At 56.9% G+C, this 26,387-nt stretch overlaps 8 protein-coding genes across 8 annotated transcripts; 4 read left to right on the top strand and 4 right to left on the bottom strand.

Moving 5' to 3' along the window:
• Positions 1-3,915: 3,915 nt before the first annotated feature.
• On the top strand, positions 3,916-4,734 carry EX895_000764 (uncharacterized protein; the record flags this gene model as incomplete). The annotated part of the gene is made up of 1 exon (XM_029881365.1): positions 3,916-4,734. One exon carries the CDS (start codon positions 3,916-3,918, stop codon positions 4,732-4,734), a length of 819 nt encoding a protein of 272 aa, XP_029742751.1.
• A 96-nt stretch (positions 4,735-4,830) lies between these two features.
• Positions 4,831-5,520, bottom strand: EX895_000763 (uncharacterized protein; the record flags this gene model as incomplete). The annotated part of the gene is made up of 1 exon (XM_029881364.1): positions 4,831-5,520. The coding sequence occupies one exon, from the start codon at positions 5,518-5,520 to the stop codon at positions 4,831-4,833; it is 690 nt and encodes a 229-aa protein (XP_029742750.1).
• A 537-nt stretch (positions 5,521-6,057) lies between these two features.
• EX895_000762 (uncharacterized protein) lies at positions 6,058-8,622 on the top strand (the record flags this gene model as incomplete). Its single annotated transcript, XM_029881363.1, has 1 exon — positions 6,058-8,622. The coding sequence occupies one exon, from the start codon at positions 6,058-6,060 to the stop codon at positions 8,620-8,622; it is 2,565 nt and encodes an 854-aa protein (XP_029742749.1).
• A 225-nt stretch (positions 8,623-8,847) lies between these two features.
• Positions 8,848-10,995, bottom strand: EX895_000761 (uncharacterized protein; the record flags this gene model as incomplete). Its single annotated transcript, XM_029881362.1, has 1 exon — positions 8,848-10,995. The coding sequence occupies one exon, from the start codon at positions 10,993-10,995 to the stop codon at positions 8,848-8,850; it is 2,148 nt and encodes a 715-aa protein (XP_029742748.1).
• Positions 10,996-12,358: 1,363 nt separating this feature from the next.
• EX895_000760 (uncharacterized protein) lies at positions 12,359-16,135 on the bottom strand (the record flags this gene model as incomplete). The annotated part of the gene is made up of 1 exon (XM_029881361.1): positions 12,359-16,135. The coding sequence occupies one exon, from the start codon at positions 16,133-16,135 to the stop codon at positions 12,359-12,361; it is 3,777 nt and encodes a 1,258-aa protein (XP_029742747.1).
• Positions 16,136-17,194: 1,059 nt separating this feature from the next.
• EX895_000759 (uncharacterized protein) lies at positions 17,195-18,850 on the top strand (the record flags this gene model as incomplete). Its single annotated transcript, XM_029881360.1, has 1 exon — positions 17,195-18,850. The coding sequence occupies one exon, from the start codon at positions 17,195-17,197 to the stop codon at positions 18,848-18,850; it is 1,656 nt and encodes a 551-aa protein (XP_029742746.1).
• Positions 18,851-19,085: 235 nt separating this feature from the next.
• EX895_000758 (uncharacterized protein) lies at positions 19,086-21,773 on the bottom strand (the record flags this gene model as incomplete). The annotated part of the gene is made up of 1 exon (XM_029881359.1): positions 19,086-21,773. The coding sequence occupies one exon, from the start codon at positions 21,771-21,773 to the stop codon at positions 19,086-19,088; it is 2,688 nt and encodes an 895-aa protein (XP_029742745.1).
• A 2,828-nt stretch (positions 21,774-24,601) lies between these two features.
• On the top strand, positions 24,602-26,065 carry EX895_000757 (uncharacterized protein; the record flags this gene model as incomplete). The annotated part of the gene is made up of 1 exon (XM_029881358.1): positions 24,602-26,065. The coding sequence occupies one exon, from the start codon at positions 24,602-24,604 to the stop codon at positions 26,063-26,065; it is 1,464 nt and encodes a 487-aa protein (XP_029742744.1).
• Between the last annotated feature and the right edge of the window lie 322 nt (positions 26,066-26,387).

Genomic DNA, 26,387 nt, shown 5'->3' with positions numbered 1-26,387 from the left:
ATTGGCTAAGATAGGGCCAGATTAGTCGAAGACGAGGTCGAAGTCGAGTCGAAGTGCGCTGAAATAGGATGGTGGAAGGTGTTGAAGCCGTTGTTGACAGCATGCGCTTCCGATAGCTGAGTGACAAATCCTAAAAGGGACACAGAGAGCGCGCGGTTGGACCCTTTTTGGCAGCGAGCCTTGTTGGGGCTGGGGCGTCGGGCGTGGAGGTGTTGGTCCAAAATCGAGGCTGCTCAACACGACAGCTGCGAAAAATTGGCAGCGTGTCGGATCGTCGCAACCAACAAGGTCGAACTTTGCGCATCAGCGACGTTGACATGTTGACACCGCACCATGCGCTTCTCCTCACGTGTGGCTTTCGAGGATAACAAGGTTTACCTTCATGAAGTCCAAAGACTACCACAGCTCTTTGTGACCGGTACTATGATACCTAGATAACAGTACGGCTGCCGATAGAGTCGCCATGTCTTGTCATCCCGCCTGCTACCTCATTAATCGAGAGCCAAACCTTCCCCTCCCCCCCTTGAAGCGCACAATGTGCTGCGGAAAAGGAAGGAGTAAGACTCAGCCAAGCGGATGTAGAAGAGATCGTGATGCTTTTAACTTCCATAAAGTTTCCGTGTTGACTCGAGTCACACCGTCGCTTCCTACCTTATCGCCACCCTGAGGTCTCTGTACCGACATAAAGAACAGCGATGGCTCCTCGTAGCACGTACGGATTTCCATTCATCTTAGGCTCCTTCCTAGGATGGCAGCTACACAGCCTTTGTGGCCAGCTGTTTGTCCTTTTTGCCTACTTTGTGGTCTTGCTTTGGCTCTTCCATAACGGCTGTTTCGAAGAACGGGAAGAAAGCCATTGTGCAGACCCGCGATGGAGCACCGAACGCCAACAAAAGTGCTTGGAGGACATCGATACGCTCGGCTCAAGTCAGACACCTCGTAGTTCCCAAAAGTGCACCCGAAAGCCTCGCAATGCTCGCCACTCAGTTCAATGCCATGGAGCCGGCGAAGCTGAGGAAAGCAAGATCACGACGTTTCATGAAAGCACCGTCTCGGCTCTGCCGGTGCTCTTGCGAAGCCCGTCCTTCCGGCCGACGCCCGCTTATCGCCCGCAACTGACACACAGAGTAGAGCCCGGTGTCATCCTTGACTGGCTTGGCGATGTCAAAAAAGGCGGGGATGGAGATCGGCTGTTAATGCGCACCCCGGTGACCTGTTCAGCTACAAGAGCTGGAAGAACTGTTCCACTCTCTGCCAAGCGGCTTGCAGAACATCTAGGCAGCCCCTCAGGTGGTATTGATGCTCCGGCCTACTCTTCACCATCCTACTCCATCGCTGGTTCTCCCAATGCCCAACGATACACGTCTTCCGTCCCCATCAATGGCATCAACTCCAGCACAGGAGTCTGTGAAGCGGCCCTTGACTCACCATCGCAAGTGGCGAAGTATGCTTCGTTGACCCGTTCTCCAACTCTTGTGAGCGCAGACAGCAGCAACTCCTGGGGCCCACTCTCCGTCAGCTCTTCCAATAGCAGCGTTCCAATCTCAAGTCGAGACACTACCCTTCTGACGAGCATTCCGACCGATACGCACCAGTCTGCGAGTTTGGAAAGCAAAACGCGCCCTATCTACGCTTCGGCCGGAACCCTTCCCACAAGTCCCGAGGTTGATAACGGCATAGTAGAGATCGATAAGCTGCTGCAGCAGGTCGATGAGCTATTGCAACAGTCAGCGAGAACGTCAACAAGTCGTGCACAGGGTTCGTTTTCGACTACTACGCACATCAACGCGCCGGGACCAATCGCAGCTGGAAGACCGCCGCCTCGCCCCGCATCCTCACCACGCTTTGCACAGGAAGCAGTCCTACCTTCGACGAAGAAATCATCCGGATCGGGCGCGACTCCGACCGGTCGCTTGCTCGACTTGGTCTCCAAACTCAAGGGGTAGACATAAGCATGCTTGACAGATGCAAATGAAACACACACGAGACGAAAAGTAGACATGAACCAGAGAGAGTGATCATTTCATGGTAACATTAAAAGAGCCTAGAAAGAGCGGACGATCCTAGAGGAGAAAAACATCGGCCTCCTTCAGATGAGGGTATAGGCTTCGAGTGGGGACTCGGTAAGACAGCAGACACGATTACTGCTTGTCCTGGATGGGGACGTCCTTGCCAGTGAGCTTCTTACTGTTGAGGGTGCAGCGAGATGAAACGCAAATGTTCGAGGTCGTAGTCAGTAACAAGAACGTCGGGCGATAATTGTGAACGCAAACCAAAACTTACAAGCCACTTCGGATGCCGTCCGAGATCTTCTCGGTGGTGCTAGCGCTCTGCTCGTGGCCAATCCTCTTCTCGCCATACTGGACGGCCTTGTCAAGGGCATCCTGCTGAGGAGCGCCGTTGTTCTGTTCGGGGGCAGACATGTTGAGTAATTTGAATTGTGTTTGGGTGTTGCGGTGAGAGATGGGTTTTGTCGAGAGGATTACGAAGGCACAGATTCAGTTTATATACTTTCGGCCAGCCGTCGTGAACGAGAACTCACGGACTTCTTTTGCTGGGGCCAAGCGCCTGCCAACTTGGAATCTGCGAGACACAGCCAGGATGCTCATGTTGCAGCAAATCGGTATCATGTGCACGAGCACTACGGAATCTTGAATCGACTCCTGCTTTCACGCAATCGGTCGCCGAAAGCACGGGCTGGCGCTACAGCTGCCCGCTACCCGAAGTGGAAGCAGGGGCGAGGCTCTCAGACGCTTGTGCTGTCGCAGATGCAGCTTCGATGTTTCTATCACTGTTCTGACTCCTGTGACAGCGGAACGGTGAATTGATTTTGACGCAACCAAACCTCCACATGCCATCATGAACACAGGCTGCGCATCTAGACCGCTCGGGCACATGAGCACAGCTTGGCACAGCCGAAGCTGCAAACGTCGCTCAATGCTTCGAACGTCGCTTCCCGAACTTTTTGGCAGTGACGAAATTTGGCGTCGGTTAACATGCTCTCTCGTCGAGGGACAGCGAGTAGACATTGAAAGTTTAGCGAGGTAGGTGTGCGCGGGCCACCACCTTTCCATGCCTGCGTCCCGTGCAATCATCTCGTTATCACCCTCAACGGCGTCTCAGTATCCGCTCAACCAGGGCGGTGCTCGTGTCAAGAGCAGTAGATGCTCAATGGCAAAGTTGATGCATTGCGGGTCGATCCTAGTTTTACCAGTATGCCTATCCGATCTTGCTTTCAGCGTGACAGATCTAGTGACATGCTCGATGAGATCATGTCGAGATACGGCCCGACATTCGACGCCCAGACTCTGGATGAAATCTTTGCGGGGCCGGCGCCGGCGACTTCGTCTTCATCCTCACTCGGAGGTGATGCCTGGAACCGTCGGAAACCGCTGCTCGGATTCGTCCTCCCTACGGCGCTGCACTGCCCGGCTCGATGGCAGCATCTCCCACCACCCTGTTTGTATCTGTCCATGCTGGGACGGTCACTTCTGCCGAGCCAAAGAAGGGATCCAATCAAAATGTCCCTACAAAAAGGAATGACCCCAACCCGATTTGAACGGATGACCTTTGGAATTCACATGTGAGGTGACACCTAGGGATCTAGGTGCCATTTTAACTGGAAGCCAACGCTCTACCGCTGAGCTATAGGGCCAACACGTGATAGGCGGAAATTGATGTTGTTAATAAGAATACTATGATATGAGCGTCTGAACCTCCGGATTTTTTCTTGAAAGCAGCGGTCGAGAAAAGCTGGAAGAAAGCAAGAAGTTGTTGGCTTTGAATTATAACACAAGGGACTTTGACTTTTCGTCCTCATCCATGCCCTCCCCTCGTGCCGGGTCCGTCACTTGCACCCACACATCTATAACCTCGTAACAAGATCTGCAAGTTCAGATATAAGCGGTGTCCAGCATGAGCGCAGCATCAGCGACAGCACCTCGAGTGCTGTATCGGGGTCCACCCGGCATGAAGCGGGCGCTCTACTACTTCATCGGCACTGTCTTCACAGGCGCCGGGTGCTACCAAGGTTTCCTGCTCACACAGCACCTCAGCTGGCCCATCTTGACGCGCAATCCGGAGAAGACCAAGCTTGCGCCGCCAATGCTTCGATATGCTGCGGGCACGGCGGTGGCGGTGACGGGTGGAGGACTCGGGATGTTCTTCTTTTGGACGCCTTCGAGACTAGCAACGCGGGTGACATTGTATCCGGCGACGTCGCAGATTGGCATCCGCACAGCCGCGCGACCGTTCCGTGCCTTCTTGCCTCCGTCGATGCGCTCAAAGAGGAGTGCTCCTCTCAATCCTCAAGACCCTTGCGAACGCTTTCACCCTTTGGACGCACTGTACCGTCGGGACAGGACATCTGCAGTCGAAATTGAACAGTTTGCGCAGGGCAAGGGCAGGCGCGTTGTGTCCGCCAAGTCCGGATCAAGGCAGAAGGTGCCATCGTCCATCTTGCTTGGAGAGGACGTCACGTTCGGATATCAGCTCGAAGCTGCGCCGACACCGCTATTCGAAACCAAGGCCAAGAATCTGTACACGCAGTATTGGTCGCGCTTCAAGCTCAGCCTGCGCGGAGAGACCGACTGGTCCGATGTCGCTGGTGCTCAAGGTCTTACACCCGCCGAACAGGCAGCACAGGCTCAGCTCGATCGCAAGGATCCTTGGTTCATGGATCGAAGCAACTTTGACAGACTGTTTCCAGTCCGAGACTTCAGCTCGAAAAAGTAGATTGGCCCTGCTCTGTTTGTCTATATTAGCATATCCAATCAATGTATTTTATTCCAACATGGGGTCCATGCGTACAGCCAATGCTCCCCAGCATCGTCACACCTCCTTGACGTACTTTTGGAAGCGTTCATAAAGCTCTTCGGACCGCGGGCTGCCGGCAAAAAGCTCGCGCAGCCTGGCTTGGTTGAGGTAGGTGTGATCGTTCCAATGGAAGCCTGGTGTGACAACCTCGGAAATCAGAGCTCCTATCCTCTCACCGTCAGCCTTGCCTTCTTTCGCTGCGAGCCGATCCTCTTCCGGGATTTCGCTAACTTTCCACCAACCGCCTTCAACTAGAAGCTGTCGTACCTCTCCCTTGGTGATATCGTCGCCCATCACTACTGTCTTTGTGAGCGGATCGCCGTTCTCATCGACCAGCCCTTTGCCAAACGGCTCCTTTGCAGAGATGAGTGTGTATCTGGTCCTACCGGCGTGGTGGACGTGCATCGTAGAGGATTTGTTGAGGTGCAGAACGCCGATGTCACTGTTCCACGTCTTGAAAGGATCCGGCTCCTCCGAGCTGCCTGTGTGCTCAGGCTTGTCGGTGCATCCGACCGACTTGTTGCAGAGGAGATAGTAAATGCAGGTTGCGATGTTGCGTTCTTCAATGTCCAGCGCAAAGGGCGATTTCATCTTTTCTTCCATCACCCAGGTGACCGCATAGTAGCCGCCCTCGGGGTGAGGCTCGAGCTTGTAGTGTCGGATGAGCTCTGCATTTGTCTGTGGGAAATGGTACAGCTGCGCCATGGGGATTGTGCGCAGGTGTCAGGCTGAACGAGTGTGGTCGTGCGATGGAACAGAGGAGCGGGTTCAACAAGTGTGAACATGCTCTTGTTCTCGGCCTGACCTCGTGTCTCAGAAGATAAGCTGTTCGGCTTTCTTCCGACCCTGAATCATCGCGCCATTTTCCTTTTCATCTTCTCCGTGTTGGACCCTTGTCGAGTGGAGGACGGAAGAGCGGAAAAGGGTGAAAGCGCGCTGCTGACCTGATTGATGCGTGCGTGTGTGTCAGAACGCTTTATGTCGAAATCTGAGCTCAGACCATCGAATGCATCGCCCAGGACGATTCGGCGCCGCTCCTCAACCTCCTGCCTTCACATTTCATCCCACCTCACAGGCATATAAGAGTCCCTTCTCGGCTGGTTCCGATCTCATTTCCTGCCGTTCCTCTCGGCGTAGGGAATTCCTCCTTGATCGAAGTGAGCGACATCGCTCGTCTTTGCTTCAAACCGTCAACGCTCAGAGGTATCGACATTGTCTACAAAGCAGCACTTTGGCCAACCCATGGCCTCCACTCGTCAAGATGCAGCCGCTTCGGCTTCATATATCACACTAGCCCGCTTCTTCCAGCAACCTGGTACGCGCTGGCTCGCAATTGCAGGTATCGGCACCGGCTCGCTCCTCGTCGCTGCACAGTTCTTTCCAAGATCCTCCTCGACAAAGAGCAAGAGCGACACCTCGTTGGACCGCGATGACCGGCAACGAGAGTCTTCACCTCCGTCCACTTCGACTGGTAGGACAAAGCGAGATCGCTTCAAAGAGAACATCGAACCGATTGCCATCTTTTGGGACGTGGACAACTGTGCACCACCCACAGGCTCCTCAGGTCGTTCCGTTGCGCTTGCTGTGCGCAGCGCAATCCAAAACCTTGACGTAGGCCCCATCGTCAGCTTCAAGGCCTACCTCGAACTCTCTTCTGAAACACAAACGCCCAATGCAGCCCAAGTCCAGCTCAGAAGCGAGCTCCAAGGATGCGGCGTCAGCCTGATCGACACCCCGAAGAGCGGCAGAAAGGATGTCGCTGACAAGATGATGATCACTGATCTACTCGCCTATGCCATCGACCAGCCCGCTCCCGCTACTGTCGTCCTCATTTCTGGCGACCGCGACTTTGCTTATCCGCTCGGTATTCTTCGCAACCGTGGATACAATGTCGTGCTCGTGACTCCTCCCATCGGTGCTGTACCCATCCTCGAGGCCTCGGCCAACGTCGTCTTGTCTTGGCGTCAAGACGTGCTCGGCGTACAGACCAACAAGGAAGGCAAGCCTTACAGCAGCCACTCCGTTGCGGGTCCTCACACACCTTCCAAACCGGGCTACTCCGGCACTGCCTCTGCGAATCCACCTTCGTCGACCAATGGCAATCAAAGCGGCAGCCTGTCGGCTGGAAAGCCTCCCGGCGCGCTGACACACCAAGACCGTCGGCCATCGACTCGAACTCTACAACTATTCGATCCGCTCATCAAATTGCTCGAGCAGATCAAGAAGGAGGGCAACCCAAAGCCCCTTCGGTCCATGGTAGCTGCGCGGCTTGTTCAACTGGATAGGGGCATCTTTGTCCGTGCCGGTGCAGCCAAATGGGCAGAGTACGCTGCCGTCGCTGAAGCAGCCGGTATCGTGACGCTTGGATCGTCTGGCCAAGCTGGCTACGAGTGGGTCGCACTCAAGGACACGGCCAAGGCTGCCTCAACGTCCCTTCCCATGATGCCAAGCACCTCGTCCTCCTCTTCCAGCTCCACACCCCTGCGTCAGAAGCCAGCTCCATACAACACAACTCCGAGCAGCCTTGCAAGCGATTCAGCCAAACTCAAACCCTTTCTCCCACTCATCGAGATCTGCAAGGAGCAGAGAGCACAAGGCACCCTCAAACCGCTTTGCTCCTTTGTCGGCATGCAGCTTTCCGCTCTCGCACGCTCGGGCATTGTAGACGCATATGCGCTCGCTGGTGTGCAAGGATGGAGAGAATACATCGCCGGGGCCGAGAAGGCCGGAGTAGCACGACCTGCTCCGACCGACCAGGAAGGCGTCCTCGTAGTCGAGCTACATCCCAAATACTTGCAAATGCACACCGATCAGATCATGCCCAGCGCTAGTCGCATTGCGGACACGGCCACGACACCGTCGCCTTTGATCGACAAGAAGGTATCGGCGATCAAGCGGACTCTGCTGGATTTTGGCTCGTCCAAGAACACGCCCAAGGCAGAGTCACCGCTCAAAGGAGCCGGCATATCGAAGCGACGCACCATCGTCAACGGTCACGATATCCCCCTCGTCTTCTCTCCCCTCGCCACACTGCTCCTCGAGCAAATGGTGGAGGGTCGCAACTACTCGACCGACTACTTTTGCCAATCGATTATCGGCGCCCAGCGCACGTCGGTCATTGTGCCCGGTCTGAAGGCAAGAACTGCAGAAGAATTTCAAGAGCATCTCGAGGCTGCGGTTGCGGCCAAGATTGTCACCACGGAGCCCGGCTTCAAACCAGGTGTGCGACACATCCGTCTTCATCCTAGACTTGTTCGTCCCGGATCGAAAACCAGCGTGACCGATCGCGAAGACGACGACTCGGAAGATGCTGAGGCCCACGATGGGTCGAACAGCCAGCCTCGCTTCAGAACAAACCTTTTCTCGTTCGGCAGAAGCATAGACGCGAATACAAGCGCAGGTGAAAACCCACGACAAGCAGAAGATCTAGAGGCGCTGCGCAAAGAGACGAGCCAATTACTCGCGTCTTTGCAGCGCTCCACCTCTGCAGAGGGTGCCACCGCTTCTGGACCTGTCCCCGCCGACGACGCAGGCCGCTTTCGTCCGCTGATCGACAGCCTAGTGGCCCTGACTGGTGACAGCGCTGTAGCAGTAACAAAGACGAAGCTGTCGAGCGAGGTCGCTAAGCGCAACCCTGGACCGGCTGGCGTTGGTGCTTTCTACCAGTCGCTTGGCTCGACAGGTTTTACCGACTATCTTCAGCAGGCGAAAGAAAAGGGCTTGGTCAAGATTGCTGATGCAGACGGAAACGTGCTGTCGGATTCCAGCACGTTACTTGGCTTAACAGATTACACTGTCTCGCTGTAAAACAGAGCTTAGCATCATAAGCTCCACAGCCTTACAGCTGGGCTTCGCACGCATCCTGCCCTGCATTCGCCAATCTCAATGCTCAAGCTTTCAGTCAGAAGCTCTTTCAGCATGTCTGTGTGAAGGGACAAGGTGCCATTTCCATGATGTTGCGAACGGGAAGAATGAAAGCAGAACGAGTGTTGAAAACGAAATGGGGCAATCTGTTGTACTGCAAAGCACCTGCTACGACATGTACGGCAGCCCGCCCTCGTCGTCGGAATCGTCGTACACGTTTGAGACCACCTTCTTGCGATCCTTGAGCAGCTGGGTTTCCAGCGTCCTGAACCGCGCAGCGGACTCCTTGGGGTCGGCGTAGCGCGGCGCGCTGCCGGTGGAGGTGAACGAGGTTGGCGTGGCGGCGTTGGCGCGGTCGTGGCTGTTGGCGAGGGCGGCGTTGAGGTGTGTGATCTCGGTGTCCGAGTAGAGTCGCGAGGCGTGGGCGTACGGGTCGAAGAGCGAAGTGGAGATGGGTGCCGGTGGCGGGATGCGCATGGTGGAAAGGTCTTGGTGTGGGATCTCGTTTGTGAGGTCGCGTGAGCGGGTGGGGAGGCCGACGGAGTAGTTGGACGAGGGGGAGAGGGGGAGGCCTGCGATCGCTGCCATTGAATCGCGTGATGCTGGATGCTGCCGTTGTTGCTGTTGTTGTTCTTGCGGATATTGCGGTTGCTGACGCTGTTGTCCTTGTTCCGCATATTGTTCCGCATAGGGGTAGTGGGTGCCTTTCATTGGCGAAGGAACAATGTTGGAAGGGTTTCGGAACGGATCGCGCTGCTGCTGATGCTGGTACGAACTGCCAGAGTCCGAACGGTCGCGAGTCCAGTGTTGCTTCATTCCCATCGCTCCAACACCGGCTCCTACACCCGCACCGAAGCTGCTAGTCGATGGCCCGTGATTCGGCATCATGTTCCTGTTGACAGGCATAGGAGGCGGGAACAGCGCCTCGTCTGGAACAACAGTGTGAACGCTTGGTGCATGTTGCAGACCCCCCGTCGTCAAGCCGCCAAACGAGTCTCTGCCCCTGTGCAAGCTCACGGAGCTCGAGTGACCCATCGATCTGGGACCGTCATTCATGCGATTGACGATAGCTCTGCGGTCGTCGGGGAGCTGCGCCATATCTTGCTGGTCGGACAGCCGCACCGCACGTGAAGAGAATCTCCATGGCGAGGCGCGACCGGTGACAAACGGCGAGATGCCCCCCTGCTGATCGGTAGACGCACCGAAGTCTCCACCCTGACCACCTCGGCTGGTGTACGCAGAACGGTCGGAGGAACGACCTGATCCGAACCCGCCAAAGAAGGTGCGCTTCTCGGCGTTTGGGTAGACGCCATACTCGTCAGGACCCTTGTTGCGCTGCTTCCTGCAGAAGTAGATGACGAGCCCAACGATGACGAGCGCTCCCAGAACACCGCCAATAGCGCCGCCGATGACTCCAGATGAACTGCCGGATTTTGCGTTTGCAGCATCCACTTTTGCCGCAGCGGTGGAGGTCGCTGAAGTCTTCGCGTTGCTCGCCGTCGCTGATGCTGGAATGCGCGATGTGGTCATGCGAGAGGGCGATGATGCAGCTGTAGACGCGGACTGGGAAGCGGCAGTACTCGAAGCCGCCGGAAGCCCTGCCACAGCTCCACGGGGGTTAGAGCCGACACAGGACGCCGACCTACCGTTCCCCACTGTGTACGTCTGCCCACCGACGCCGCCGGTACCCGATGTCCCCGCGTCAAAGGCAGCAATGGCAAAGTTGGTGCCGCGAGCATAATTGACCGTCCAATCGATGCTGCTACGTTTGGCGTCTGTGATGCGCAGTCGAGTGGGCACGTCGTTTTCGGGCAGGATGAGCAGATCAACCGGCATCTTCAAGCCAAGATTGCCATGATCCTCCTGCACAGTAAGAAGCCAGTCGCCGCATTGTCGGGGACTGGAGGAAGGCGGAAACCAGACAAAGTCGAGATGCTCAGCCGGTGCCGAGCATGAGCCTGCTTTGGAGAGGCGAGACATGGCAGATGTGCCCGTGACAGCACCCGTGCTGTCCGAGACTGCGACAATGAATGAAGATACGTCGCGCGTATAGCCAGGTACGTTCCAGTCCCAGCTCCATGAGTTTCCAGACATGTAATTGGCTGGTATTGATACGGAGATGGGCACGTGGCCCAGCGGTGCGACTGTGATCGTCCATGGTGCTGTGCCAGCGGATGTGTCCCAGGTGATTTTGGTAGACTGGCATGTTGTAGGGTTGCTCGAGAGGGTGACTTGGAGAGGTGCGGCCAGCGCACACGTCGATCCAAGGGCTAGCAGGAAGGCAATGACGCCAGTGCGAGCAGACAGCAGGCGCATTATTTTGGGCGATTAGGGAGAAGGAAGGTGGGTGGGATCGTGCAAAGTCCAAAAGGCGATGGATATAGTCTAGAAGGCGAGGTGGTCTGTCCAAGTTGTTGGCGAGCAGTCGAGTTGGAGAAGCAGAAAAGAGCTCGCGAATCAAGGCACAGGGTATAAAACGAAGCAAAGGAGTGTTGGTGGTTGAACAAGAGTGGAGAGCAAGTGTAGATGCTGCTATCAGTCCATCACTTTGAGTGATGAGGATGACCAACGAGGGACAGATGGGAGGGCGAAGAGACGTAGAAGGATGTGGAGACGAGATACGATGGAGGAGGAGGGTCGGATGAGGGTGGCAGGCTCGGTAGGAAGGAAGAGAGAGATGCAGCTTAGGACGCGGAGATGTGATTCCCTGAGGAAAAGCCGAAGAATCGACGCTAGACTCGGATCAGGCCTTCAGTACAGCGAGGGGAAGGGAGCTTCTCTGTTGTGTCGGAACACCCGTCGTTGTACGATAACTGACGCTGCTGCACGCCAAGCATTGAGGGCAAACAGCACATCACTCATACTACGGTTGCCAGCTTCTTTGCAGTGCAAGGCCGAGAGTCTTTTGGATAGCGTTTGCCGAGGTTGCGTTTTCGCATATGCAAAGCATTCCTAAGAGGACGTTGCGAATTTCGACAGAACAGTGAGAGAGTGCTTCTCGGGTTGCACTAGCCTTCACCATGAAATCCCTCACTCATGGTGAAGGTTCGGACTGGAATGTCGCCGTTTGGCTTTTGCCCGCTCGGCGTTGCTGCTTTAGACCCTTACAAGACTCAGACACGCGCATGAGTGGCAGGAGCAAAGTCTCAGGAAAGCTCTCTTTTTTCTCTTTCATGTCTCGGATTGAACTAGAAAACGAGGAGAACGCGAAGCGCGTTGGCACACGAGCCGCGGGGGAGAGCTGCCAACGCCCAGACCGCACTTCGCTGGCCAAGTGCCCTCCTGGTTCACGGTGTTCCTCGCTTTTCCCACGCTTGGGCTTGCCGTCATGCAAGCGTGCAGATCCTCTTGAGACGATCCCTGCAGCTTTTGCCTTGTCTCGTGTTCTAGCTTGGCACACGCCTCGTGTCGCTGGCACTTGGACTTTCTTCGCCGCCACATCTCGCTTCTGTTGCACGCCAATGGCATTGCGGCTGCCACCTTGGCCGCAAAGACTGCAGTGATTGACGGTCTTGCTAGTCGAGTTCATGTCGATCCCACAGTGTTCTCACCGTTATGCATATGGATCCAGACCATTTCGTCGGCTCGTGAATGGTATGTAGTATTTGATTCATCATGAGAATGCACAGGATACCAGTCTATAAAGCTAACTGCTCACGATTCATTGAGTGATGGCCGACTAAAAGCCCATATGCGAGTCAAGGAAGCGCTGATCAAATTCGGCAGCTCCGTGCGCAGCATTCGCCTGTTGCTGCGCGTGGCCACGAGCACCTGCGAACCCTTGCTGCTGCTGTTGCTGCGCCTGACCGGACTGATCCGAAAACATCGGCATGGAAGCGTTGTACTGCGACGGCGCGCTCATCCGATATCCTAGCCCCAGCGCTTCCCAGTCCGTCTCAAAAGCCTCGCCTTCAGCCACCGCACCCACCATGCCATGCTGCTCGACATTGATCACGGGACCAGAATCGAAAGCCCTCGTCTCGCTGCCAGACGACACGGTCTGAACGGGATCATAGAAGGTACTCATCGTCTCGGCTTGGACCATCTGTGAACCAGCGTGGTCTCGGGCGTTTCCGTTGAGCACATACTGCGTCGCTGGCACCGAGCTATGCGGATGAGGAGCAGATGTATTGTCCAACCAGTCGCGCTGGTCGACTGACGGGCCCGCCGACAAGCCTGCTTCCCTGAAAATGAAATCGAGCTCCATCGCCGAGGTGGCCATCAACGACGAGATGTCGAAATTCGACGGACTGTCTCCGAACAGCATCTTCGGGCTCGTCTCCGACCCCGACCCAATCCCATACCAAGCATTGCTGCTGTTGGCCGCTTCAACCAGGCTCGGTCCTACGTCGAGTCCTCGACTGGGCGTCGTGGCATCACTAGCGTACGTGTCTGCCGGCGTCGACGTCAGTCTTGAGCTGAAACCACGACTGCTGGTGCCAAGGTCGCTACGATAGGTCGGCGTGTCACTCTCGACCGGCCAAAAGACGCCCGAGCCAGGTGACGCACGCCCTTGAGCACCTTGACTCCATCGCGCCGCTTGCATGGAAGACACGGATTGAGGTGAAGGAGCCGGGGGCTCCATGGATCTCTTTGGTGACGATGGCCGCCAATCGCGTTCTTGCGAGTACAGAGACCAAGACGAAGCTGATGTTGATGTAGCAGGCACGGGCCGTCTCGAGACTGACGAAGACCGTTTGGCAGCGGCTTCCGGCTGTAAGTCTGCTGGGTTCTGCGATCCTTTCTCGGCCGAGCCTCTGCCGGCTATCTGATGCGCCTCTTCTTCGCCTGAGACTCCACCTTCGAGGCGACCGACGTTTGCAGACCGAGCTGAAGACATTCTGTCGATCTTCTCGACCACCACCGACGTAGCATAGAACATGGTGCGCAGACATTTGCGGCATTTCTCGGCGGTGGCCCATTGCAGTGAGGACAGCACCTTGTCGCAGGCAGCTGCGAAGTGATGGATCTCATCCACCTTGTTGCGGAAGCCGAGCGTGACGCTGGACCGGAACGAGGCTGGATCCGTGGCGCTGATCTGCCAGATAGCGTACAGGTAGCTTGTGCAGGCGATAAACACGTTGTGACCCGTCATCCAAGTGTAGTTCATCTGACCTTCCTTAGATAGTGTCGCATACATGTTGATGATGCTGCGACTGCATTCTTCGACGTAGGCCAAGTCCTTGCGAGAGGCATTGGGAAAGCGGGGGCTCAATCCGTACACCATGAGCAGAGTCTGCTGATAGTTGAGCTCGAGGAAGATGGGGTTGTACCCGCATCCGCTCGCCTCGAGATCTTTCTTGGACGCGGGAGCGTAGCGGCGCCAGGCATGCAGCCTTCGAAGGATGTCGGTCTTCCAGTGCGCATACGAGTCGAAACGGCGAGGCAGCTCTGCGTTTTGGTAGAGCATCGACTGAATTTCGGATTGGAGGATGCGCATGCGGAAGAAGGATAGCGAGACCCATCGACTGGCATCCTTCGGTTTTGGCAGCGAGACGGTGGTGGCATGACTCGATGAGCCTTGCTGATCATTTGAGCTCGCCTGGAGGGTCGCCAAAACGGATGCGGCTTCCCTGCGCGCTATCTCTGTGGACGAGTCGACATCCTCCTCCATAGCGCCAGTGCCTTCAGCACGGTTCTTGTCTTCTGCTATCGGCATCGCGACCATTTCACTCTCGTTGTGAACCCATGGCAGATTCACTTTAATGTCCGAGTCGGCAATTCCAAAAGGTCGTCCAAGGTGAACGCACACCTGACGATCCAGTGCATACGAGCACCAGAACAGCCGACGCTTCTTCTCGACCAAAGTCTCGCTTGCATCTTGAGGCTGATTTCCAGACGCTTCCAGCACGCCCGGAGTCTCTGTGTAGAGGCCGATGCCCGTGGTGAGGCGAAGAGCGACGCCGAGGCAATACCATACACCAGGCTTCATTGGACGCATGATCGAGTAGAGAGCAGTGAGGAGCAGACATTGAAGCTGTTCGAGCGCATCACGACCCATGATGGCGCCCACGTTGCCTTCTTGGCCCGAGCCTATCAATCGCCTAGGGTCAAGGTAGCGCATGGCCGCCTCGTGGTGATTCTCGGCGCTCCAACTAGAGCGGGTCCAGCCCATGGCGGCAGCAATGGCAAACACCAGATGGAAAAGATGACCGTCCGCTGGCTGCATCTCGATGGAGATCTTGTCGTCGTCGTTTTGCAGCTGGCGCCGTTGCTCGGCCGTCAGCTTGGCTCTGGTCCGTTCCAGACCGATCCTGCTCGCGTTTTCGAATCGAACCATGAACGAAGCTCGGTCGAGGATGGGAAGCTGAGGATTGACGCGTTCAAAGTAAGCATCGATCAGCTTTCTCGCGACGGATAATGGCGGGAAGGGAGCGGGGAGCGGAGACGGCTTAAGCGCTTGCTCGGGTGCGGGCACGGTAATGTCAGCAGTCTCAGTGGAAGTGGCATACTGCATAGGATCTCCGTCATCGAAAGGAGAGTTCTTCTTCCCCTCGGATGGTGTTGCTGTGCCGCTCCGCGGTGAGGCGGATTTGAGCTCGACCTTTGCGGACGGACCATAGCCGTTGTCGTTGTCAGAGTAGCGACTCGCTTCGCCCTCTGGTTGGGCAGGCTCTCTGGACGAGTTGGTCTTGGCTCTTCTGCTGAGATCTTCCCCGAGGCTCTGGGTGCCAAACTTCTTACCGCGCCCCGTAGACCCAGGGTCGCGGATGCGCAGACCGGCTTGGGCTGATTGCTGGATGGCCTGACAAAGCAAGCGAGCGGGAGACAGACCACTTGCATGGGAGTTGAGGCGGCTGACCAGCGGCCTGGCATGAGAGTGCTTGCCTTCCGTCGATGTGGTAGACAACACTTCTACTCCAGCCGGGCCTAGCACGAGGCCTGGCAGTAACGGGTCCGGCGCTTCTTTCTCGCCTTCGCTGCGAGGGGATGTGGCGAGACGCTTTGCTGGGCGACGGTCAGGCGAGGCGGCCGACTCGGACTGATCGAGTGGAAACTCGGTCTTGACGTGCTGCAGAGGTCGTTTGAGTCCCGACGAAGCATCGTTGGCGGGACGTGATGATGGCTGTTCGGCCAAAAGGCGTTCGAGTTCTGCATTTTGTGCTCGCAGCTCGGCAATTTGATGCTCGAGATCGACGATGTAACTGCGACTGACTTCGCGGCCCGTGGCCGAGTCGATTCCGACACAAGGCTCCCCTGCTTTGACGCAGGATCCGCATGCTGGGAAAGCTTGGTCGCACTTGATCTTCTTGGAGCGACACCTCTTGCAAACGAGGACAGCTCTGGCAAGCGGCTTGACTCCGAGCGCGTCGGCAGCATCCAACGAAGTTGGCGAGTCTCGAACATTTTCTGGCTTGCGCTTAGCAGGCTTGGCTGCCGAGGTGGTTGAAGGGCCAGCAGGAGTGCTGGCTGAGCCGTTTGGCTCACCGTTGGAGCTACCAGTAGCGGGAGGCATAGTAGATATAGCAGTGCGTGTTGAGTACGCGAATAAAGCAAAAAGATAAGGAGCAGATCGTGAAAAAGCGGCGAGAAGATAGAGATATTTGAGCAATCAAGGCTCTGTTGGCATTGCTGTGTGGCTGTTGGCTGGCGTGGGTCGAATCAAGTACGAGAGGCCGAAGACCAGTGGAATCCGCGTGAAGGTTGAGAACGGGTCAAAGGTCTGTGATGAGACCGCCGAGACTGAGAAACAACGAGGAGCCGAAAGATGAGAGACAGATTCGGAGGTCACCGACGTACTGCAAGTGAAGAGCGGATGAAACGGAATCCGCCACGTCCATAGACGCGAGCGTCGAGGTCGATGCAGTGGTCTTTTCCGCCGGTGGTGAAGCTTTGCTAAGCAAGCGTAGGCTCGGAGAGTATGGCTTTGATGCTAACCACTCGCTCGCTCCAATCGGAGGCCCCGACCGACCGAGGAGATATGTGAGCAAGCAAAGGCTTCACGACGTCGCCTTCTGAGTCTGTTATGCCTCGAATCCTTGATGCTGCAGTTCCATCTCTCTAGGTCTCATGGCGGATGTAGGGGAATCGAGATCGCGGCGGAGGGATGGATCAGAGTTTGGAGGGAACAGCCGTCGATGAAGGCCGAGATAGAAACTCGAGTCCGAGTGCCGACTTCTCACTCTCCAGAGATAGCCAAGTCAAGCAAGCGGACCCTGGATCCGAGGTGAAGAAATTGGCCGTTGCTCGAGAACGGCCAACTCTAACACTCTCGAAAAAACAGCACCGCCCACCGAGGCCTCCTATTATAAACTCAGCCTCAAAGCACGAGCCAAGTTAGTCGAATCTGCCACGCACGACCACGGAAAGCAATCCCGAAAACGCTTTCTGCCGCACACCACCATCCACCTCACTTTTCACGCTGCTGGGGTTTTGCTTTTCGCCACGAACCACTGCATCGCACGCACTCGCAACCGCGTCAAATTCCCTTTCTTCTGCCTCTGACTACCGCAAGCAACCGAAGCTCGAATTGGCCGAACCGCAGACCTGCACTGAGGCAGCCTCTCAATAAGCAATGTCAGAACCTGTACAGAAGGGCGAGATCGATCTCAAGTCGCTCGACCAGGCGCTCAACGATGGCGAAGCTGCCTCCGAAGTGCCCGCCGAAACGCTGCAGAGGAATTCGGACACTTTAGCGCAACCACCTGCCGATGATCGGTCCCTGGTCGGTAAAGCTGCCGCCAGCACCGAGAATGCCCAGAAAGCTTCTTCTCCAACAACGCTGTCGCCGTCTTCGCCTCGAGCTCTGTCCCCTGCCCCAGCCGCTGACCAGACAACAGTATCGGCAGCAGTAGCAACTGAAGTGCCGCCGGCGGTAGCCGAGCTCAAGATCATGTTCCCGGACCTCGACAACGAAACGATTGGAGCTGTGCTATCGTCGCGGGGCGGGGACCAAGAGGCCGCGGTCAACGCGCTTCTGCAGATGTCGGATCCTAACTTCAAGCCAACCACGACTGAAAGAGGGACAGACTCAGATGCTCTTCTGGCACAGTCGATCGCCATGGAGGAAGAGCACAGACATCACGAACGTTTGGCTAGGCGACAGCAGCAGCAGCAGCAATACGGCTCGGGGCGTGGTGGAGGTGGAGCCGGCTCCTTCTTTAGCGGTCTCCTCAACCCTGATGTTCGAGAGCCCTCTGCAGCAGCCGCACCCTCCTACGATCCAAATGCTCTTGCTTACCAGCCGCGAGTCAGGCGAAGCGCACCTGCCAGCACCGGAGCAAGGACGTCCTACGCTCCACCCAACCATCCTCCCCCGGGAGCTTCACGGTCCTATGAGGCTGGCGATAGCGTCATTCCAGGCATGCCTGGAGCTAAGGAAGCAAAGCAATGGCAGGAAGAGATCAACCGCATGGCCGAAAGCGGACTAGCAAGGGCCACTTCGACTTTCTCCTCCTTCCGTCAGAAGGCAAGTGCTGCTTTCAACAATCCACAGGATGGCAGCGGTCAACCGGGCGCGGTGGGCAGCAGCGGTGGGAACGGTGCCAATGCTGGCGCTGCTGGTGCTGGTTTCGCTCAAGCCTTTCAGAACTTTAGAAACAGCACAGGCAGAGGATCCAACCCGACTGAAGCACAGCAGGCGACCACTCCTGCCGCAACTGCAACATCGCGACAGTTCACTTCGCCGCGCTCGCCGCATGCCAGTGAGTACGACCAGGACCCGTCTCCTGTGTCGGAAAACGAGCTGGCTAAGATCATCTCGCGCGGGGGTGGAGGTAGTGCGGGCTCGTCCAGTCCGTCGACGGCGGGCAAAGCGCGAGCGCTGGCAGAGCGGTATGGGTTAGGCATCAATAATGCCAACCGTACCGGGTCGGGGTCTGCAGCCAGCGGGGGTGCGGCGGACTATGCCGGCTGGGAGCAGGCGGGGCGCACGCCGATTGTGATCACTGACAACACGGCCAACGTGGGTGCGGGGGAGGGGAAGGACTCGGTCGCGCTGATGGATGCGGCGGGCGGGCGCGGGGTGACGAGCCCGCGGGTGGCGAGGAGTCCGGCGAGGCAGCCGTCTCCGGTTAAGGCTGCGGGTGCTGCGGGTGTGGCTGCTGCTGTGGGTGCGGGTGCGGGTGTGGGGGTGGGTGCTGTGGCGCTGGACACGCACGAGGGGCACGATCTTAACGACGATTCGGATGATCTCGAGTATGTCAGCAATCCGTTTGAGGACGAGGATTGAGATCGTGCAAGCGTGCAAGCAATGCCAGCGACGTTTTCTCACATTTTCTCACAGGAGAGAAGGGTCAGAGGTGTGCGAGTGTGAGTGTGGGTGTGAGCGTCAGGCTGTGGCTGTGGCACGCGCTGGAGGAAGAGCTCAGAGAAGAAGGGGCTGCGGTAAATGAAGTGGTGACATTGACGATTGAGGGGGTATCATATAAAAAATTTAGAGGCAGGAGCTAGAGCGTGTGTGTGCGTCAGACCAGCCGAGCGTGCGGGTCGCTCCTCCAGATTCTGATAGCGTTCGAGTCGTCGGTAGAGACGATGATCCTCGAGCCGGGCTTGGCCTTCTCGGCAGTTTCCAGTGGGTCCAGTGCGAGGGCGAGGAGGTGCGCGGTAGCCGCGGGTGCGAACACGGCACACCTGACGCTGCCCGAGCCGGCCTGCCACGATCGGCAGGTCGAGTTGTCCCCCGCATCCGCAGCAGCGGTAGCAGCAGCGGCAGCGGCGCCGCCCTGCTTGAGGATCGACTTGTTCCGCTTCATGCCGGAGAACAGGTTCGCAAAGAGGGGGGCGCTCGAGGCGACGCTCCATACGTGGATGGAAGCATCTTCGCTGCCGGAGATGATGTACTGCGAGTCCGAGGAGGTGGTGGCGCGGATCTGGCTGCTGCGGTTCATGTACTGCGGTGATTTGAAGCGCGAGACGAGCCGGCGCGAGGCGATCGAGTAGATACGCACGCGCGAGTCGTTCGATGTGATCGTCATGTATTCCGACTCTGGCTTGGCGGCGGTAGACCTGGTGTTCACAGCGGCGGATGCGGTGGCGGCGTCGAGCTTGATCGGTTGGATGCTGGTAATCTTGCTTGCCGGCGTAGTCTTCGCTGCGGCGGCCGACTTGACTGTCACAGCGCTGACGTAGGTGAGCGTTTCTGTGCACGCAAAGGTGACCACGGAGCCAGAGTGGGTGCCGACGCAAACAGTAGCTCCACTCGCCGAAAAGGCAACCGCAGTGATGACACCAGGCACATCGTTGATCGACTGAACTCGACGGGCCGAGATGTTCCACAGCCTCAACTTGCCGTCCAAGCCGCCGGTGACGAAGAAGCGATCGTCGACAGGGTGGAAGTCCACCGAGGAAACAGTGGCAGATGTGGTAAACGTGCACAGGCAATCGCTGCGGTTGGGATGCCAGAGTCTGGCCGTCTTGTCGCTGCTGCAGCTGAGAAGGAAGTTGTTCTTGCTCCAGGAGAGATCCAGCACGTCGCCCGTGTGTCCTGCAAACACGTGGACCGGAGTCGACTTGAACACTGGCGCCAGCTCCGTGTTGGCGGTGCGCGCATCTGTCTTGGCTTGGCTTCGACCCGAAGGGCAGAACCCCTGCGAACATGCCGACCCCATCTTCCTATGACAACTGTCATCTGGGCGATGCATCTGTGCCAGCTCGATCTCATCCGTACGGTCGCTAGGCGAAGAGATGACCTCGTAGACGCGAATGAGATGATCCGAGCCTGCCGCTGCAAGATAACGACCGTCTAGTGAGAATTGGAGCGCATACGTCTTGCGCTTGGACTCCTTGGTAGGCTTAGCCTTGTATTCGGCAGAGGGCTCTTGATCTGACGTCAAACGCGGAGATCGTGGCGTCAGGGCCTCGCCGGCCTCGGAAGAGCTGGTGGTGCCCGACGATGCGGTGGTAAGATGGCTGCCGGTGCTGAGCTGGCGGTCGATTCGACCTGGCTGGACGTGTCCCCATTCAGCGTCGTGAAAGCCAGCTGGGCTGTAGACATCGCTAGTGCGCCGTTGGAGGGGGACCGACTCGATTGAATTATTCCTTTGGACTGCATGAGGAGAGGTGGATCGGCGTGCTATCAAACTGGAACGCTTGTGGCGGTTGTCCTGACTGGAAAAGTCTTTGGGCACCCACGAGGGGCTCCTCGCGGGTAGTGCGTTCTTGCTGGATGATGATGCGGCATGAAGCTCCTGGGCAAGGAAGACATTATCAAGGTCGTGATCCATCTTGGCCTTGGATTTGGAGCGCAGCTTGGTCTTGATGACTCGGGGGATAGGGACAGTGCCGTAGCTGTGCAGACTCGAGGATTCAAAGTCGAGGGGACGAGCGGAATGAGAAGATCGAATGCTGTCCTGACTTCGTACCTTCTTGACACAGGGGCGAGAGTAGCTGCTGCAGGATGCCGACGAGATACTGCTGAAGGTGGTGGTGCGATTAGGCGGAGCAGGGCAGTGCATGAGCTCTGACCAGGAAGCAAATTGCGAAGCTGGACTGGTAGCGCTTCGAGGTGTCGAAGGATCAGCTGTCTGCGGTCGACCTCGACGAGGCTCAGGCTTGATGGTAGGCGAGCCTGAAGATGAAGCAAAGAGACCGCCACCCAGTCGCCATACTGAGCCGAGTTTTGGTGACGACATGGGCGGCGGACGGACGGGCTCGTGGATTGCGAGCATGGGTTCGCCAGGCGGTGACGGCGACGGGGAGTCCGCTTCCGAAGCTAAGCGGTGCTCATCGGTTCCGGTGGAGAGATGCAGCGAAAGAGGTTGGGCTCGGCTGATTTGAAGCTTGTCGAAATCAGTAGGGATGTCGGTTTGTGAGGACAAGGTATGACAGACCACTGTATCGGAGGGATTGAGGCCCCAGAGCGACAAGCGTGGTAGTCTAAAGCGGCTGGAACGACCTGCTGCTGCAGGTGGAGTAGATGGAGAATCGCGAGCGTCGGAAGGCTCGAAGGACGGATCGGATGAGGACGATGAGGACGAAGATGACGATGAAATCGAGATGGTGGGGTGTAGTGGCGAAGAGGAGGAAGGGAAGAGGACATTGGGAAGCTGCATTGCAGCGAGGCCCGTGGAAGGCAGCTGGTTATATTGAACGGCGTCTGGTGGTGCACAACTAGGAGCAGGGTCTGTGTCCGTGTGGGACGGTAGTGTGGTCATGGTGGCGGTCTAGTAGGGAAAGAAGTAGCAGCCGCCGCCGCCGCAAGAGCAAAAGTTTGGTTTTGTCTGAGCGGGCATCGAGCTCCGAACAAGGAGGACGGGCGATGGAGGGATTCTAGAAGATGGACAACGAGGGAGAGAGCAGAGACAAGAAACCGTGTACGGAGGTAACGAAGCGGAGGGTCCAGTCGTATGCAAGACCAGGTTGAGCTAGTACGGGCCGGCGATATGTTGTTGTTGTCGTCGTGGGTCGTGCTTCTGTTGTTGACCAGTGGACGTTGGTAATCGGAAAGGATAGAGACGGTATGTGACGGAACGAAAGAGCGCAGGAGGCTGTAGTAAGGAGGCAGGAGGACACATTCGCGACGGGCAATGGGTGAAAAAATTGGTCACAGCGTGAGGTGGACGGACGTGTAGCATAGCATGCAGGCAATGAGGAAGCCTGACTCCGAAGACCCACGGAGATGACTTCCGGGCTGATCAAAGCAGGCTCTTGCATGTTGGCGCTGCTGTTTGATAGTTCCGAATTCAATGGACCCTAACCTCCTCGTCCTCGTCCTCGTCCTCGTCAAATGGCAGAACAGCGCTCGAAGCGCGCCCTGAGCAGCTCTTGGAACGACGCGACATGGAATCCAAACATGGAATTGAGCGGAGTGGCCGAGATGAGGAGACCTTGGATTGCACTGCTACGCTGTTCGGCAGATTGAACATTCCGCCGAGGGGGAGCGTTACGCCCAGGCCGCAAGTGAAGCATAAAAAGAGCAGAGGTCTGGACATATGTTGTAGCGGTACAGGAGAAGCCGCAGGTGTGCCGCCTGCAGCTTCCGGGAGTGGCTTCCGAGGCAAAATGCAAACGAGTGTCAGTGCATTTGAGACTTGTTTCAGGCACTAAGCGGCAGCTGCTGCTGCATCGGTCAAGTGTCAGGCTCCCCTTTCACATTTTCCTTCACACGGGCCGTGTGACCGCGACCTTAGCGCACTGGCTCAAAAGGGTCCTGGGAAATGGCGCTTTTTCATTTGTCCTATTTTTATTTATGTCTCATTTGACTTTTTTTCTTTAACTGGCGTGATGCGGGTATATCTGAGATCAGCTCATTTTGCCCGCACAACCTCCTCCTGTCGTTCGTTTTTGATCTCTAGATGGCCTGAGCCGTGTATCAGATCCTTGATGTTGCCATGAACAAGAAGGAAGAAAGAACTTAGTGACATAGACCAGTTGGGTCGCTGCATCGCAGCCTTTGAGACGAGCAAAAGAGGCTTTGACTGGTCCAGCTTCCGCGGCTGCTGCGAGTGTCAGATACAAGGAGGTCCGCCCTCGTGCGTCCGGAATTGAATTCCCGTGGAGATGCCACAGAAAAGTTCCGGGCCTTTTTTCTTATTTTGAGTTGCGGGCTCGGGCATAAAAGCAAGTTGACGCCTCTTGTTTCTTGTTGGACGTAACACCGCCGTGCCGATGGAGGGCATTGCCGCGGACTGTCGAATAGCAGCTGCTATCGGCTTGGTGGGCAAGCAATGGGAAACACTTGATGAAGCCACCACCGTCACAATGCTGAGCAAAGGCGTTGTTGCAATGTCAGTGGTGGCAGAGTGGGCTGTTGCGTCGTGTCAATACAAATCTCCCACGGGCCTCGTAACGCTAAGCCGTACTATACACGACTCTAGACCAGATCTCGAGTCTCGGCTAGCAGAAGCGGGTAATTGACAGACCCGATAGGTGGCTGAGCGCCAGGCCTTGGCGGCTGGCGGAGCGTTTTTGAACATTTTTCACTGCCTCTACGCTAGATGGTTTTTCGCGTTGCATTTCTCCGACGAGCTTTGAAATCCGGTCTTGCAGCACCTCGCCAGATCGGACGACGACGCAGGTGAAGCAGCTGGGTGCTTCGGTCCCGTGTGTAGGCTTTCATTGGAGCATACTCTTAGCAGCGCATGCCATCCCTTGTGTCCTCTGGTCACATGCAGAAAAAGAAGTGGTGACCGTCGGTCAGACTCTATATGCGCGTACCGATGAAACGAAACCACTGCAGCCGGCGAAAACGCTTTCACGGTGAGTTTCGTCGCGTGGGACTGTGCGAAAGGAGGGGTTTCTTCTTCTTGGCAAAAAGGGTTTATTGGCGTACGGAGACCCTGGCATCGACCTTTTTTTGTCCGGTTCCAAGCTCGATCAATCTACGGCGAGACGATGGGCGGAGCAGATACTTGTTGTCAGGACAGCGTCATGTTGAGGTGCGGCTACTGCAAATGCCGCTGCTCTGCGAAGATCGCATGACGACCCTTGGCTGGAAGCGGGAAGCGGGAAGCTAATGAATAAGGCGACCAGGAGTCCGGAGCTAGTCGAAAACAACATTTGCGGGGCGAGACTAGGTGAAATCGGTGATTTGCAGACCAGCCCGATCGATTCTGAGTTGTCGAAGGGATCGCTTCTGGTGGGGTGCGACTCTGGAGTCCCTTTGTTACTGTTGGCCCCACCATTCCCTTGTCGGAGAGGTACGACAGAACTATCTTCACTGACTGTGACTACCACTGTGGCTGCAGACGAAACGTCACTAAGCGTTGACTTCCCGAATCACTACTTCCTTCTCGCTGTCGCCATGAACGACGCGTCAAGGAACGCCGAGGCACCAAGGCCCCAATTCCCCTTTGTCCCTTTGTCACCGTTCAACTTGACAGCTCGCTATGCTTACCCAACGTCCCTTTCATCACTTGAAGAGAGAGAATTCGAGAATTCTAGAGCTATAAGCCTCGACCACCCCGACCTTGAACTCGCGACATGTTGACCGTCCTCGATCATCCTCTCCCTCGTTCACTCGCTCACACTGGAACTCCTCACGATGCCGATATCCAACACAAACAAGCTCGCCTTCCTCGGCCTCAACATTCTCCGCCTCATCTCGCTCGTTACCATCCTTCTTGTCTTCACCACGCTCGTCATGGGCCTGATCGAGGACATCCGCGACTACCGCGACGACTCGCTGCTCGCCGAAGCGCAGGCCGACGACTGCGCCTATGTGCCGGGCACGTCGATCCCCATGCAGACCTGGGGCATCTTTTGGGTCGAGCTCCACCGTGCGTTCATGATGCTTGCCGTCACTTCTCTTTTCCTGGCCGAGCTCAGCTGGGTTGGCAGCACGAGGTTGGAGCAGCTCGCGCAGGCGTGGGTGCCCGTCCTGAGCCGTAGAAGTGGACTCGCTGCGTTGGGCAGCGTGCACGTCGTCATTGCAACGTCGATGCTCAGCCATTACCTGGACGACTTCCCGCTGGTGGTCAGCTGGATGCTGTTTGTGGTCGGGGCGTGTTACGTTTGTTTGGGGCTGGCGTTCTACAAGCATTCGCTCAAGGACGGTCGCAGCCTGATTGCGAGCCGGCGACAACAGTTTGTGAAGGGCCAAACCACAGCGCACGTGTACCGTAGCTTGGGCGGCGCGGGGAAGGACTACGGCTCGACGAGTACCAGCGCGAAGCAATCAACCCCGACGTTGCGCCAGCTCTTCAAGCGCAAAGGCAACGGTGCTGCGGGTCAAACACGCAGCAAAGCAGTGTCGATCAACGAATCCTTCCCCTCGCTCGAGACCGAGTCGCACAAGCAGGTGCTGGCGGACCGCGCTCGACGTGCCCAACATATGCACAAGACCTCCAGTGTCGCCGTCGACATGACTCACATCGACGCGAACCGCTCGTCGATCACGCGCGGCTTCGTGTGGAATGCACAAGCGGCGGGGATCGTACACGAACGCGAGTCCGATTTCGCCGCCTCCCACCACGACGACTGGGAGACAAACCTGTCGCAACGCCGCGATAGCCAGACCAGCCATCGCTCGTGCAGCGGCGCTAGTGTCGCCAGCAGCACCATCCGCATCGGAGGCTATACCTCTCGAGAAGCCGCCCTCGCCCGCGAACGCGCTAGACACCGTCGACACGCCGCCGCCTCAGGTCACGGACGCAGCCACCCGCCCCCGGCCAAGAGCACCCGCACCGGCCACAGCACCGCCACCAAAAGGGTGAATAGCGTCAAGCGACGCAGCCTGGCCCTCGTCAGTAGCACACGCAACCGGCTCAGCGCAGGCACTGCCTCGGCGCTCGCAGCGAGAAGGCGCCACACGCCGCAACGCGGAACACGTGGGATTCCAAATGCAGATCCGAAGATCGTCGTCGAGTACACGGACGACCCTGCGACCGCTCCACCCGTCCCTCCTCTGCCGGCCTACCATCAGGCTGCCGGGAAGGACGAATTTCAATTACCTGTAGCTAGCTGCTTTGCTGTCGGTGGTAGTGGTACTGGTGGTCGTGTTGCGTAGGCTTTCGCCCAATGTTGATCCTAGACTTGACACTCTCCTCTAGATCCCCCCTTCGCACCGTATAATGTTTGCGTTCCAAATTGAATTCACCAAAAATCAGTGCTCAACCATAAATGGTTCAAGGAGAGGGGAAAAAAGGAAATTGGTGACAAGAGTGGGATTCGAACCCACGCCCGAAGACTGCGATAAGACTACGACATCCTGAACACAGCGCCTTAGACCACTCGGCCATCTTGCCTATGAGTTGAAGATATAGTGCTATTGCCAATATGTCCCTGAATAATATTTTGCTGAAAGACTCTCTTGCGACCACCTCTATCGC

This window comes from Sporisorium graminicola, chromosome SGRAM_1 (genome assembly GCF_005498985.1).
Source record: "Sporisorium graminicola strain CBS 10092 chromosome SGRAM_1, whole genome shotgun sequence".
In the NCBI taxonomy this organism is placed as follows: Eukaryota; Fungi; Basidiomycota; class Ustilaginomycetes; order Ustilaginales; family Ustilaginaceae; genus Sporisorium; species Sporisorium graminicola.
Note: the sequence above shows the minus strand (reverse complement) of the source record. Positions and strands in the feature narration are given on the sequence as shown.